The sequence below is a fragment of the Hyperolius riggenbachi genome, chromosome 7 (assembly GCF_040937935.1).
Source record: "Hyperolius riggenbachi isolate aHypRig1 chromosome 7, aHypRig1.pri, whole genome shotgun sequence".
Lineage (NCBI taxonomy): Eukaryota > Metazoa > Chordata > Amphibia > Anura > Hyperoliidae > Hyperolius > Hyperolius riggenbachi.
In genome coordinates, this window is record NC_090652.1 from 245,231,837 (window position 1) to 245,247,056 (window position 15,220).

At 45.2% G+C, this 15,220-nt stretch overlaps 1 protein-coding gene across 1 annotated transcript in view; it reads left to right on the top strand.

Annotated features, from left to right (window-relative positions):
- The window catches only part of NFE2L2 (NFE2 like bZIP transcription factor 2), a 55,591-nt gene that overhangs the window by 35,484 nt on the left and 4,887 nt on the right, over positions 1-15,220 (top strand). Inside the window, exons 2-4 of the mRNA XM_068245443.1 lie at positions 9,562-9,837; positions 9,928-10,002; positions 14,106-14,288. Coding sequence (XP_068101544.1) covers positions 9,562-9,837; positions 9,928-10,002; positions 14,106-14,288 — 534 coding nt within the window. The remainder of the gene's footprint in view (positions 1-9,561; positions 9,838-9,927; positions 10,003-14,105; positions 14,289-15,220) is intronic.

Here is a 15,220-nt window from a genome sequence, read left to right on the forward strand (position 1 = left end):
GGGTTCTCTTTAACACACCAATGTACCTTGTTAAATGCATCCTCCCGACACCCCCACCACTAATTGCAGTCTCCTGACACCCCATACCCCCTCTCCCCTGTGCGCACACCTCCAGAAATGCAACTTCCTAACACATTTCCATGTTTGTTTGTTTTTTGCTAGAGGGGGTAGTAGCCACAATGGGAGGCTGCGGTCACACCCCCACCCCCCCCTTGCTCACCTGGGTGCCCCCCATCCCCGCTCCCCCTCCAGCTCGCCCATAATGTAATAAACTGTACCTAAGGAAGTTCGGCGAGCCGGGCACTTCCGCCCACACCGCTCAAGTCACTTCCTGCAATGCCGCCCTCTGTATTTCAGTGGGCGGCATCGCAGAAAGTGACTCGAGCGGTGTGGGCGGAAGTGCCCGGCTCGCCGAACTTCCTTAGGTACAATTTATTACATTATGGGCGAGCTGGAGGGGGAGCGGGGACGGGGGGCACCCAGGTGAGCAAGAGGGGGGGGGGTGATTTCCCCCCCCCCCCCCCCCCCCCCGGCCGCCGCTTCGCCCGCAGCCCCCTGTCCTGGCTGCTACCCCCTCCAGCATGGCGGCCCCATCCTTCACCAAGGGACACTGGAAACTGATCCGTTTCCAGTGTCCCAAAATGTCAATGAAGAGGGAGGCCCGTTTCTCCATTGATTTTTCACTACCCGTACGTGTATACGGGTCCGTGAAAAATGCTGCAAGTCCGGACTCTGCGTTCCGGGTTTAAAAACGTATTCCGCGGATCGCACGTGGATACGTTTTTAACTTGTGTGTACTGTTCCTATTTTTAACATTGGTATCCGTGGCTCAGTTTTTTGTCCGGGACAAAAAACGTAGCTATGGATACGTTTTTAAAGCAAGTGTGAACCAGCCCTAAGTGTAAAAGGGACACTAAGGCTTCCCTGCACACTTCATGCGATTCTGATATCGGTTTTTACATCCGATTCATATTCCGATTTTTAATCTTTACTGCATGCTGTATTTTTTTATCAGTTTTTCTGTTGAATGTATTCAGGGAAAATCGGAAACGGAATTGGAAAACGGATTTGCAGGGAGCCTTAATTGTGCACATTGTTCCAGCAAAGACTGTGTGCGGACTCCTCTTTTGGATTACTGTATTGAGCAGCCTTGGAGTTCAGCACCAGCACCTATACAGCATGGCGTGCGGTTCTATCTTTTGAATATTCCCAGCATTAGACACATAGCTGAATATCAGCTAGACAAGCACAGCCTGTATCAGTTGTTTGCTCAGTAGTAATGCTGTTTATAGCACCATAATGGCTGCCTCTGCTAGCTGTGAACAGGTCTTGTAAAAACAACTGGAAACATCATGCAACTAACTTGCTATTCATTCTTAGCTTTGTCACAACAAGTTTCTAGATCTCCTTACATAAGAGACAGCTCTGTTTATTAGCAGTAGTTATCCTGTCACGGTAATGAAGTGTGCCTGTCATGTTCAGTACGAAAAGCACACTCCCTTTTCTGCCTTATGAGGCTCTGTACTCTTTGCAGTCTATAGATTTGGACATGGATGTTGAACTGATATTGTAGTCCTGTATGGTTGTGGTCATCACATCATAATGCTGCTATTTGTATGATCTGTATTTCTCCATCAAATATGGGATTGTGATACAAGAGTCCCTCTATGGGAAATATAAAACCACGTGGAAGGAATTTGTGTGTTGATCTCGCCTTTTACATTATTTGTGCTCCTGATTGCAGCATAATAAATGTCATCCTCTAATATTGGAGTGATGGCTCCACAAATGGACTCCTCTCACCTTAAAGGGGCACTATGGCGAAAAAAAATGTAAAATTTAAAATATGTGCAAACATAGACAAATCAGAAGTATGTTTGTTTTTTGCTAGAGTAAAATGAGCCATAAATGAATTTTTCTCCTGTGTTGCTGTCACTTTTATTCTTTATAAAGATTTTCCCTAAAAAGGATTTAAACAATGATGCTGGCCAGCCTCCCTGCTCGCTACACAGGTTTTTTGGCAGTTGGACAGAGCAACTGCCATTCACCAAGTGCTTTTGAAAATAAATAAATCCCTGAGAATCCCCTATGAAGAGATGGACTAGTCCAAAACCTGTCGCTTCTGTCAAATTTCTACTACCTGCTGTAAGTAACAGCAACATAGGAGAAAAGTAATTTATGGCTCATTTTACTCTGGAAAAAACGTACTTCTTATTTGTATATGTTTGCACATATTTTAAATGGTACAATTTTTCGCCATAGTGCCCCTTTAAGGTCTTCACCTACAGTTTATGCAAACATCAGCTGTCTGAAAGTCCATATTTGCATGGTTATTAGCATTCGGTGGGTGTAAAAAATTGCTTAGATAAAATGTATTCCTTTAAATTGTTAGATCAAGCATCGCTTACCAGTTTAGGCTATTATTAGGCTACTTAGAGATTAACATTAGAATTTGGTATAATTTCAAGGGGTAAGCTTAGGGAAAAGGGTGACTATTGGTGTTGGGCTTTGGGATAGGAAGAGAGGTTTGCTTTTTTTGGTTGTTGCATAGTGGTGTTAAAAATACTTATAAACATTTAGAAACGGATCTGGCTTCATAGTGCCCTTGGCCCTGGAACAAGCATGAGCTCATTAGCTGCGTCCCCCATTCTTAGATGATGATGATGATGATGCTAGAGCCTTGTCATAGATGCAGACACATTGAACATGGCTCTGCTTGACATGGAAGCTGTGAATGTTTTGAATGTCAGCAAGTCACAATGTACAAAACCTAACTGTGATAGGCAATGTACCCTTCCAGGCACAGGTCCAGTCAGAATGTAGGTGTTCTCTCGCAGTCCGAGCATTCTGTCAGCAGTCACAAGCAGGCAGAGCTCAGGTGCACCTGTGTGTAACGAGATACAGAATTGTGCAGTTGTGGAATCCAGTTGGGAATGCACACTGTCCGGTCCCCCCGAGCCCAGCCCACAGTATGTCTGTTTAGTCACTAACTACAGCAACATCTGAATGCTAACGAGCTTGTACAAGAAAATTGGTGCTGTGGTTTGGATAAAGCAGAAATGTGTTTTTTTTTTTTTTTTGTTTTTGTTTTTTTTATAACCACAAAATACTAGTTGCGTAATCTGAAGTCTACTTTCTTTAAGCAATGTATAGTACACACGACGCACCCTTTTCTCCTGAAGACATCTACACTGACTTCATTTCAATAAAACTTGTTCAGTATCACACATGCACTAGTAGTTTGGTAATTTACCAAAAAAATGGCTTCAATTCACTAAGACCTATTCGGTAAAAGTAGAATTCAGCCACTTTCAGCAGTGGCTGAATGGAGTAATGGTTAAGGGCTCTGCCTCTGACACAGGAGACCAGGGTTCGAATCTCAGCTCTGCCTGTTCAGTAAGCCAGCAGCTATTCAGTACCTTGGGCCAGTCTTCCTAACACTGCTACTGCCTATAGAGCGCGTCCTAGTGGCTGCAGCTCTGGCGCTTTGAGTCTGCCAGGAGAAAAGCGCGATATAAGTGTTCTGTGTTTGTTTGTTGTTAACCAACTGTGGAGTAGGTCTTTGCAGCAAGCTGTGTTCTGCTAGTGGTCTAGCACAACAAGTGGTCTGCCTTAGGCTCCCTGCACACTAGGGTTGCCGCGGTATACCGGTATGACGGTATACCACGGTTTCAAAATGCATGATAACCATACCATGCACTTTTTGAAAATACCGGTTTACCCAAGATGGCGCTGTAAGACATTTGCCCGGCACACAGAGCTCCAACCATTCTCCCCCGACGGCCTCACCGCATCTGTGGGAAAGATTCCCCCTGCCTCCAGGAATCCAGGGACGCTTTGCGGAGTGTCCAGGGACCCAGGGCTCGCTGCAGTCGGACTCCGGAAATCTTAACTACGTGGCCGCCCCAGCTCCATACACGCCGCTGCCGCCGTCACTTCCTGCTGATTAGCTTCCTACTGATCAGAGCTCCCCATGGCTGACCGTGCCGATCGCCCGCGCGCTAAGCCCCAGGACCACCACAGCTCTGCGGCCCCCACTTCTGGGTCTCACTGAGCAGCCGCCACTGATCGTCACTCCAGCCGCCTCTGCTTCCGGACCGCACGGCCACCCATGCAGGGGTGCCCTCTTCTTCCAAGCCGCCTCACATTGCCTGCCTTCCTCGCATCCACCACCACCAGGCACGGAAGACACCCCCAGCAAGAGGCCTCCACACCACCTGCAGATGCCGCTGCTCAAGTGACAGACTAGGCCACCCATGTAGAGGAGCACCTACTACATATGCTGCAGGCACCTATCCTGGCTACACCTATCCCTGGCTACCTGTGCTGCAGGAACCTATCCTGGCTACCTATGCTGCAGGCACCTATCCTGGCTACATCTATCCCTGGCTACACCTATTCCTAGCTACCTAAGCTGCAGGCACCTATCCCTGGCTACCTATGCTGCAGCCACCTACTGCTGGCTACACCTATCCCTTGCTACCTATGCTGCAGGTACCTATCCTGGCTACACCTATGCTGCAGGCACCTATCCCTGGCTACCTATGCTGCAGCCACCTACCCCTGGCTACCTATGCTGCAGCCACCTACTGCTGGCTACACCTATCCCTGGCTACCTATGCTGCAGGCACCTATCCCTGGCTACCTATGCTGCGGCCACCTATTACTGGCTACACCTATCTCTAACACCACCTGGACTTCTGCAGGAGCAGGGTAAGCCTTTTTTCAGTTTTACCTGGGGCCCCAAATCTCCCAGGGGCTTAATCATATATATACTGAAGGAGTAGCGCACCCCACACTGGGGTGGGGGTGGGGTGTAAGGGTGCTCAGGGTCCAAATAATTCTATTATAATTGTATTCAACCGTATACCGCAATACCGTCATACCGTGGTATTTTTTTTGACGGTTATCATACCGTGGAATTTCATACCGTTGCAACCCTACTGCACACTGCAAATCCGTTTTGCGATTCAGATTCCGATTGGCAATTCTAATTTTCCCTGAATACAACCAACAGAAAAAAGGAGGAAAAAACGCAGCATGCAGTAACGGTTAAAAATTGGACTCGGGTGTAAAAACCGATAAAAAAAAATCGGAATCGCGTGTAGGTAGCCTAAAACATGAGTTGTTCCTTTGCAAGTTACTGCTTCTGTCCTACATGAGTAAAAGCTATCCCCCGGCTTCCCTTTAGATCTACATGCCATTTCTAGTCCCTCTGATTCAATGTAGCACTACAGTATTTCTCTGTTCATGTCTAAAGTAGGGGAAACCTCTGTGAATGTGCCCTGTTCCTGCATATTGTGTTTTCTTTCTTTTCTGATGTCCCGCCCGGCAGTAAATCGGAACCAATGGAGTGAGTAGTTAGACAGGGTGGCTCCTCCTATTGGCTGTCTCCTTTGCCTTTCTATTTTACTGAATGGTTGTTCGTTACGTACCGCTCCAAGCTGGGGTACCAAACATCTCACCTGTTTTAATGCATGCTCTAATCTTTGTGAATTGACATTTTATTTAGGTATGACCACACAAAGTTAGTAGTTTACCTCACTGGTCTGTAATCTATGGCAGGAGTGGTGCCATCCATAGACCATAGAGCCGGTTTCATATTTAGAGACTAAATTCAAGGATCTCTATCATGGAAAATTTTAAAAGTTTCAAATACATGTACCGTATATGCATTCATATAAGATGTCCCTAGAGTAAAATCCACTATGAATTACTTTTTCCTATGTTGCTGCCGCTTTATACAAAAGAAGTAGTACAAATCTGACAGGTTTCAGACCATTTGACTTTTTCATGGGGGACTGTCAGTATTTACCTTATTCCTTGTGAAAGCACTCCATGAAAAGGATGTCAACAAAGATGTTGGGTAGCCTACTTACTGGTTAGATGCTATTTTGGCCTGTAACCCACTAGGAATGCTTTTCTGAGCGCTTTGTGATTTGAAAAGCTCTTGCTAATGTCATGCTATGGGTGTCATCCCACTAGGGATCTGATTTCATAAAAATCCCCCATAGCTTTGCATTAGCTAGAGATTTTCAAATCACTAGCGCTTAGAAAAGGCTGCTAGTGGGGTTGAGCCCTTTGGCTGTTACACTAAGCTACTGCCTTTTACTAAGTGCATTTAAAATGGAGAAAACCTGAGAATCCCACATGAGGCAAGTCCTAGTTCTGCCAGAGCTGTCAAATTTTTAGCTCTATGTGGAATAAAAAAAAAATTTGTTTTTGTTTTTTTATCCACCCCACCCCCCAAATAAAAACATTCAGGATCTGCCCAGGAGCCCTCTAAAGTGTACCTGAGATGAGAATTTTTTTTTTTTTTACACATACCTGGGGCTTCCTCCAGCCCCCTTCAGGCTAATCGGTCCCTCTCCATCTTCCCAGAGCATCGGAATCCTCTGCTAGCTGGCCCAGTAATTTTTCCAGTTTGGGCCAATCCGCATGTCTCCCCGGGCCGGCAGCGTTCTGCACCTGCGCAGTAGTATGAGTGCATATCTACAAAATCTACATTGTATTCACAATCTGCATTGTATTCACATTCTGTTGGCCCTCATACTACATGTAAAATTGACCAATTACATGTACAATTGGATGTGTGTACCAGCCTTCAGTCAATCTGGAAAGTGCTGATCATGCTGATTGCCCTTTGCCGAAATGTCAATCTCCACGTTTCGATGTCTTCTAAGAGGAGCAATCATTAAAGCTAATTGTTTGGTTATATAAAGCTATCCGTGGCTGGATAATGTACTGGATGAGGGCTCTGCCTCTGACACAGGAGACCAAGGTTTGAATCTCAGCTCTTCCTGTTCAGAAAGCCAACGCCTATTCAGTAGGAGACCTTGGGCAAGACTCCCTAACGTCTACTGCCTATGGAGCGCGCACTAGTGGCTGCAGCTCTGGCGCTTTGAGTCCGCCAGGAGAAAAGCACAATATAAATGTTCTGTGTCTCGTCTAATAAGGAGTTATTTTAGGTGTGTGTGTGTGTGTGTGTGTGTGTGTGTGTGTACATTCTTGCAGAGGACACAGACATAATGCAGGGGTAACACTTGCGCGGCCGCGGAAATACAGTGATCACCATCAGTTCTTGTAAGGCAGAGACAGCCCATTGTGTCCCTCGGAATATTATTGGACAGGAAATGAAATGAGCACAGTTCTCTATTGTTAGCGGATTCTCATGTGACCAGGCTTGTGACTGTAGCACACAAGGCAGAAAGATATTTTTTCCTGGCTGCCGAGACGAGATGCTGAGTATTTACTCCACATCAGTAGTGTGGAAATCGCTGCCAAAACATTTGCTTCATGGATGATCTGATTTATGTATACTTTACTGACATAATAAAATACAAATGCATAGATTAGTCTACGGCAGGCAGGCAGCCTTAGAATGAATGTATTCAAGCCCCACGTTCAGACACTGTGTTTTTATATACATTTATTAAAACCTTATTTTACATGAATTGTGCATAGACGAGTTTTGTATAATAATAAGTTTATGCACCAGTTTTATAGCCAATTTTCCCCTCCACAATTCCCAGCTGCCTGCTCACTCACCAGTACTAGAAAACGCCAACACGAAGGCCTCATTTACACTATATGGGGAAAAACTGATGCGTTTTAACGTTCCATAGCCGTGCATTGTGAAAAAGCTTTCAGTTAAAATGCGTATAGTGTGAACTGAGCCATGGGAAAACATGGACATTTGAAAAGAAGTTGCCCTTTCAGTTATAACGGAGAGCAACTGCAATATTGTAAAAGGACCCTTAGGGCTGATTCATGCTACAAGAGCTTTTCTAAGCGCTTGTGATTTGCAAAGTTCTTGCTAATGTAATGCTTTGTGTGTGTTCTCACTTGAGGGATGTGACTTTATAAAAATCACATGAAGCATTGCAATGTTAACCAGAGACCATTCAGTGTAAAATAAACTCTACCGATATCCTTCTTATGGCCCATACTCACGAGTGACATTTGTCGCCGCAACACGCGGCGCGCGCGTGTTGCGGCGACAGGTCGCCCGTGAGTATGGGCCGCCGCACGCGCGCGCACCCCGAACTGTCGCCCGTGGCTCATGTCGCCAGGCGATTGAAACTTTCAATCGCATGGCGACAGTCGCCGCTGCCCCCCTGCCGCAACTGTCGCTAGTCCGCGTGAGTACGCGGACTAGCGACAGCAACCTCCATGTAGGTACATGGAGCTTCCGGCGGGGGGAGGAGGAACGTCAGTGACAGCTTCCGCCTTGCCGCTGGTCCCTCTTCCGCGTGTGTACGCGGAGGGACCTGGCGAGAAGCTGTCGCCGGCCTGTCGCCCACACGCTCACGTGTGCTGGCGACAGGCCATATTTCTCGCCCGTGAGTATGGGCCTTTAGAGAGTGCCATGGAAGCGCCGCAGCATGTCTCTGAAAGGGGGCGGGGCTTTGTCTGGAAGCCGGCACACACGGGCTCGGAGTACATTAGGGGAAATGGACCTGGCAAGTGATTATAACTTTATCAGAGAAGATGGGTTTAATGTTTATTTGACACTCAATAGACTAGAGAGAAAATTTGTAACCGGAAAATTCTCACAGATTTTTAGTTGCCAGGAATGTTCACAAACATCAAAGACTGACCCAGCTTGATGCTTTTGTGTTATTGGTCACTCTTTTGGATAAAATCCATTCTATTGAGTAGCAGTATTTCAAGAAGGTGTCTGAGGACTGGACATCAAGGATGATGAAGAGACTCCTAATGGAACTAAGACAGTTAAGGGACCACTATTGCAAAAACAGTCACAGCAGGTAGTAAAAAGCTGACAGATCTGACAGGTTTTGGACTAATCCATCTCCTTAGGAGGATTCTCAGTATTCCCTTTATTCTTTACAAAAGCACTCTCTGAAAATCATCTATACAAAGCTGCAAGCCCGCTTCCCTACTCGATTGCACACTATTTTGAAAGTCGGACTGAGAAAGAAACTTCAGTTCAGCAAGTGCTTATGTAAAAAAGAAAACCCTGAGAATCTCCCAAGAGGAGATGGACTAGTCCATAACCTGACAGATCTGTCAAATTTTCACTGCCTACTGTAACTGACCTCAACATAGCAAAAAAGTAATATATAATCATTTTATTCTGGGAGAAATGTATGTATGTATGCATGCATGCATACATACATACATACATACATACATACATACATACATACATACATACATACATACATTTTAAATGTTACATTTCGCAATAGTTGTCCTTTAAAAATTGGAGAACTTAAAATTCTGAGAATGTAAGCATATCTCTTTGGCATCACCAGAGCTAAAAAAGCCAATTAAACCAGTGAAACCTCATTATGAAGTTTGGGTGTTTTTTGCTTACACATGATTTTTGAAGATTCACTAGAGCTAAGTATTTCGTTTTCATTGGACACCTCTTCACATCACCCCTGTTGTCTACATACATTATGAAGGATGAGAGTTGGTTGCCCTTAGAAGCAGCAGGTCCTCCTTCACATGGTTTTTATGGATGAAGCTTTGTGTTCTGTAAGTCATTTACTTCTGTTTTTCACCAATGCCATGTTATACGTTTTTGGTTCTCAGGACATGGACCTCATCGACATCCTGTGGAAACAAGACATTGATCTTGGTGTTGGGCGAGAAGTTTTTGATTATAACCAAAGACAGAAGGAGTATGAATTGGAGAAACAGAAGAAGCTCGAAAAAGAGCATCAGGAACAACTTCTGAAAGAACAGGAAAAAGCCTTCTACGCCCATCTGCAGCTAGATGAGGAGACAGGGGAATTCATCCCTGTTCAGCAGCCGCCACCTATGGAGGCCGCCGTTGTTGTCACACAGGCAAACACCAGCTCCTTTCAGGTAATTAGCCCAGGTCTTGTTTATTGAAGCAGTGTGTCACAGACCGCCTCTTCCCACGCCATAATGAGGATGTGTTTTCTCTCTTTCTAGAATAAGCAGGAGATGGTCCCGGGCCTGTCCTTCGATGAATGCATCAAAATTTTGTCTGATACATTCCAGTTTGAGGTAAATATTGGGAGAGTCGAACTTTTACAGATTGCACTAGTCTATTTCTTGCATGTATAATGATTATATAGTATAAAGCCTTATACACACATACAAGGTTTTTTTTTGGTCCACAGGGGCTAATTTGGGGTGACAGTTCAGGGACAAATTCTGTACAGAAGCGTCACTTGCCTGAAACTTCTGCTGCTATATGAAGAAGGGGAGGAGGGATAACAGCATGGCACATAACGGGGCTGGCGGGGTTAAAAAGGAGATCAATGCCCTCGGCCTGTGGTCAATCACTGCTATTCCAGCACAGGAGATTTGGGCGCAGCCGGCGCCTCCATAGGCTGTAATAGGAATTACGGCCATAGCTGCACAGTGAGTAACTTCGGTGACTTCAGAAGACGGAGCTGAAGTTCCTTTTTAAACACTATAATTCGGCCTCCAGCAATTGCTGGAAGCCAATTACATTATTCCCCCTCTATCCACGTGGACCTAGAGGGGGAATAGTATTTAACCTCGCCGGGAACTTGTGGAGAAGCAGGATAAGCCATACTGGCTGTATCCTGCGCCCAAGTCTCCCGGTAGCGATTCCTCTCGTACGCGTCTGTGGTTGGCCAAAATGATTCGACCAGGCTGATCTCTTACTGAAGCATCGAGGGGGACCATGGCTGATGTACACATGCTAGATTCTTAACAAGGGGGCCCCTAAACAGCCGCCGCGGTCAACAACCATCTAGTATGCGTACAAGGCTCAAAGGGAACCCGACAGACATTTGGAGGCTGACATATTTATACAATGCACCTTGCCCTGCTGTCCTGATGATCCTCTGCCTCCTAACACTTTTAGCAATAGATCCTGAACAAGAATGTAGATCAGATGTCTCTGACAAGATTAGCTGTGTATGCTTGTTCCTGTTGTGTGATTCAGACACTTGTGACAAGAAATGTCCACAGGACTGCCAGGCAACAGGTATTGTTTAAAAGTTTAAAAATAGATAAATATGGCACCTACCATATGTCTCTCACCTTGGATTCCTTTTAAGTGGGGGCTAACCAACATCCTCCTAGCTGTTCATAAACCACATATAACAGCATATCCACTTTCCGAGAGGAGAGGTGTAGCAGAAAATCTGTCTCGGTTTTCGGTGCTTAATGACATTACTGGGTAGGGCCATATGTCACCGTGGCTGCTCAACCAAGTTTGTCATAGCTTAGATATTTTCTTACTTGCTTTTATTTTCAAAATAGCAGGTGTACATTGAAGCGAGGCCTTGTCTTTTGACCTGGAGCTCTGTCATCCACAAACCAGTCTGAAGACTTTAGCCTGCCAAAACCTGCCTTATTGGTTTCTGGACAGTGGAAATGGATTGGACAGAGCTTCAGGTCAGGGCCGCGCTCATATGTGACATGATGCATTCTTTTGCTGCTTTGTAACCACACCGTGGGCTTGATCCACTAAACCGTGATAACTCAAATATCACACCTTATGAAAGATATCACAAAGTTAACACGCCTTATCAGAGTAGCATAGCGAGCGCTACGAACCCGCAGGGGCTCAGGGCAGGACGAGTGTCATTGCCAATTAGCAGGCATAAGTTCATAGCGCTCTCTATGCTACTCTGATAAGGCGTGTTAACTTTGATAAGGTGTGATATCTTTCATAAGGTGTGATAACTTTGATATGGTAAGGTGTGATATTTGAGTTATCACGGTTTAGTGAATCAAGCCCCATGTGTCAAATGCTGACACACAAGGATATACAAACACTGCCGGAACTCTGGGGTGTATGCACTAAACTGCGTTAAGCAGAATAACGGGTGTAAAGTCTTACGGCATGATACGTAGATCAGAATGCAATGCATTACGCTTTACTCATCGTACATAAGACCTGCAGACAGGAGGCTAAACTACCCGACAAGTGCATTGTTTAGCCTCTTATGTGAAAGAGGCCTAACTTTATTTTTTCTTCCCTGTGGTTAGGTTGCCTGCACCTCTGACTTTTGTCATTCATCCCGAATGAAAAATGTTTTATCATGAGGCCACTTTAGCTAATGTTTGATGGATTTCTTCCTCCTCCTACCAGATACATTCCCATCAAAACTCTGCTATATCCAAGCAGTATGTCTGTACAGTGATCATGCCCCAAAATGTCACCTTAAAGGATACCCGAAGTGACATGTCACATGATGGGATAAACATGAGTATGTACAGTGCCTAGCACACAAATAACTATGCTGTTCCTTTTTTTTTTCTTTCTCTGCCTGAAAGAGTTAAATATCAGGTATGTAAGTGGCTGACTCAGTCCTGACTCAGACAAGAAGTGACTACAATGTGACCCTCACTGATGAGAAATTCCCCTTCTTACCTCTTCCTTGCTCTCAGAAGCCATTTTCTGCTAGGAAAGTGTTTTATAGTTGGAATTTCTTATCAGTGAGGGTCACACTGTAGTCACTTCCAGTCAGCCACTTACATACCTGATATTTAACTCTTTCAGGCAGAGAAAGCAAAAAAGGAACACAGCATAGTTATTTGTGTGCTAGGCACTGTACATACCCATGTCTATCTTATCATGTCACATGTCACTTCGGGTATCCTTTAAAGGGAATCTAAAGCGAGGTTTGCATATTTATTTACTTTTAAGCAACACCAGTTGCCTGGCAGCCCTGCTGATCTCTTTTTCGCTGCAATAGTGTCTGAATTACACACCTGAAACAAGCATGACGCTAATGCAGGCTTTCTCAGGGTCTATGGCTAAAAGTAATAAAGGCAGAGGATCAGCAGGCCAGCCAGGCGATCTGCATTGTTTAAAAGGAAATAAGTATGGCAACCTCTTTATCCCTCTCGCTTTGGGTTCCCTTTAATGATCAAACAACTATAGTTAAGGGCAATAATTATTTATAGGAATGAACAATGAGTTGCAAATTCTGCATGCAAATCTTTGCAGCTTGAAAATGGACCAATAGTATATCGCCAAAGGTGGAAGAGTATAGCGCCAAGGTGGAAGAGTATAGCGCCAAGGTGGAAGAGTATAGCGCCAAGGTGGAAGAGTATAGCGCCAAGGTGGAAGAGTATAGCGCCAAGGTGGAAGAGTATAGCGCCAAGGTGGAAGAGTATAGCGCCAAGGTGGAAGAGTATAGCGCCAAGGTGGAAGAGTATAGCGCCAAGGTGGAAGAGTATAGCGCCAAGGTGGAAGAGTATAGCGCCAAGGTGGAAGAGTATAGCGCCAAGGTGGAAGAGTATAGCGCCAAGGTGGAAGAGTATAGCGCCAAGGTGGAAGAGTATAGCGCCAAGGTGGAAGAGTATAGCGCCAAGGTGGAAGAGTATAGCGCCAAGGTGGAAGAGTATAGCGCCAAGGTGGAAGAGTATAGCGCCAAGGTGGAAGAGTATAGCGCCAAGGTGGAAGAGTATAGCGCCAAGGTGGAAGAGTATAGCGCCAAGGTGGAAGAGTATAGCGCCAAGGTGGAAGAGTATAGCGCCAAGGTGGAATAGTTTGCATCTCATTGATCATCATTGCATGTATGTGGGGCTTAAAGCAAACTCCAGGGCGAGAGGGATATGGAGATTACCATTTTTATTTCCTTTTAAATAATGGTAGTTGCCTGGCTGTCCTGCTGATCCTGTGTCTCTAATACTTTTAGCCATCGACCCTGAACAAGCATGCAGATCAGGTGCTATGACTCAAGTCTGACTGGATTACCACATGCTTGATTCAGGGTTGTGGCTTAGACACTACTAATGCCAGAAGACCAACAGGAGATCCTTGGCAACTTGTATTGTTTAAAGGTAAATAAATATGGAAGCCTTAATATCGCTCTCACCTCGGGTTCACATTAACAGTGGTGATAATGTTATCCAATAGAGCTGCTGTTACTTCAGCTGCCATTTGAAGCTCCGTAGACTTGTGCATGTAGCAGGTGTAGTAGAATTTACAGTAGGAGTCTATGTAGATTCAAGTTGCTGATATGACATATTTAGCAGCCTATGTTGATGGATATTAGCAGATACTTTGGTAGATATTTTATAATGGATGTTCTGTACAAATGTCTGTGGTATAGTTTATCTCCCTCCGATGTGCTATTAAACATAATAATTTTGTTTCTTCTTCTGTTTTTGTCTAGGCTCCTGCGATGACCTATCAGATAGCAATGGCACCCAGTGCTCCAGTAGAGATCAGTCAGATCTTCTTCCCTGCAGAGCAGCTTCCTGCGGGAGACACTCTGCAGACCACAGCAACCAATGCAGATGCCATGCAGCAGGTGGAGCAGGCATGGGAGGAGCTATTGTCTCTCCCTGAACTACAGGTAGGTGGCATTCTGCTGTGACATTTGTCAGGCATCAAACAAGAGTGGTTCTGACATTGGCCTTTTTATAAATAGAAGCAGAAGTTGAAAGGCTTGTACAAACGTGCAGCTTTTCCACCCAACTATTGTCCAAACGTGTTGGGCGTGTGAACGTGCGACTGATAACAGGCTTTTTGCCCGATCCACGAGGCTGTCACACAACTGTTGGTATCGTGCAGTTGGCCGCGTGTGTACAAGTAGTTTGAATGACTGGTACTTGTTTTGAATGCGGCCATATCATGCAGTCCATTGTTCTCTTGTGTGCGCATTATGCAAACGAGTTGGTCTTTCAGTTGTTTATTATCCTGTATTTCAAAAGTTGGAAATGGGTCAAGTCCAATGCACTCCCTGCTGTTGTCTTTACAGAGGAACTGCAGTGAAAATAATGTAATGAAAAAAGTGCTTAGATTAAATAATTATTTATAAATGATTACTTCAGTGTTTGCCCATTGTAAAGTCTTTCGTCTCGCTGATTTAAATTCTGAAATGTATTACATGGGGACATTTTTACTGTTGGCAGGTTATGTCTGTGGAAGGAGATGCTGCTTTTTTGGCAGTTGGAAACCACTGTTATTTCCCACAATGCAGCAAGGTTCCCACAGAGTGATGTCAGTATCTAGGTGATGACATCACACTGTGGGAGAGGTTTCACCACGATATCAGCCATACAGACCCCCCTGATCTATTTGAGAAAAGGTAAAGATTTCTCCTGGGAAAGGAGGTATCAGCTACTGATTAGGATGAAGTTCAATCTTTGGCCACAGTTCCTCTTAACCTTTTCGGGACCGCATGCATTAGATTCTACGCCGCACTTGTGGCTGTTCTAGCCTGATGCGGCGTAGAATCTACGCCGGCCCGCAGTTTCCGCTCCCGACGCGATCGTGCGCACCCGG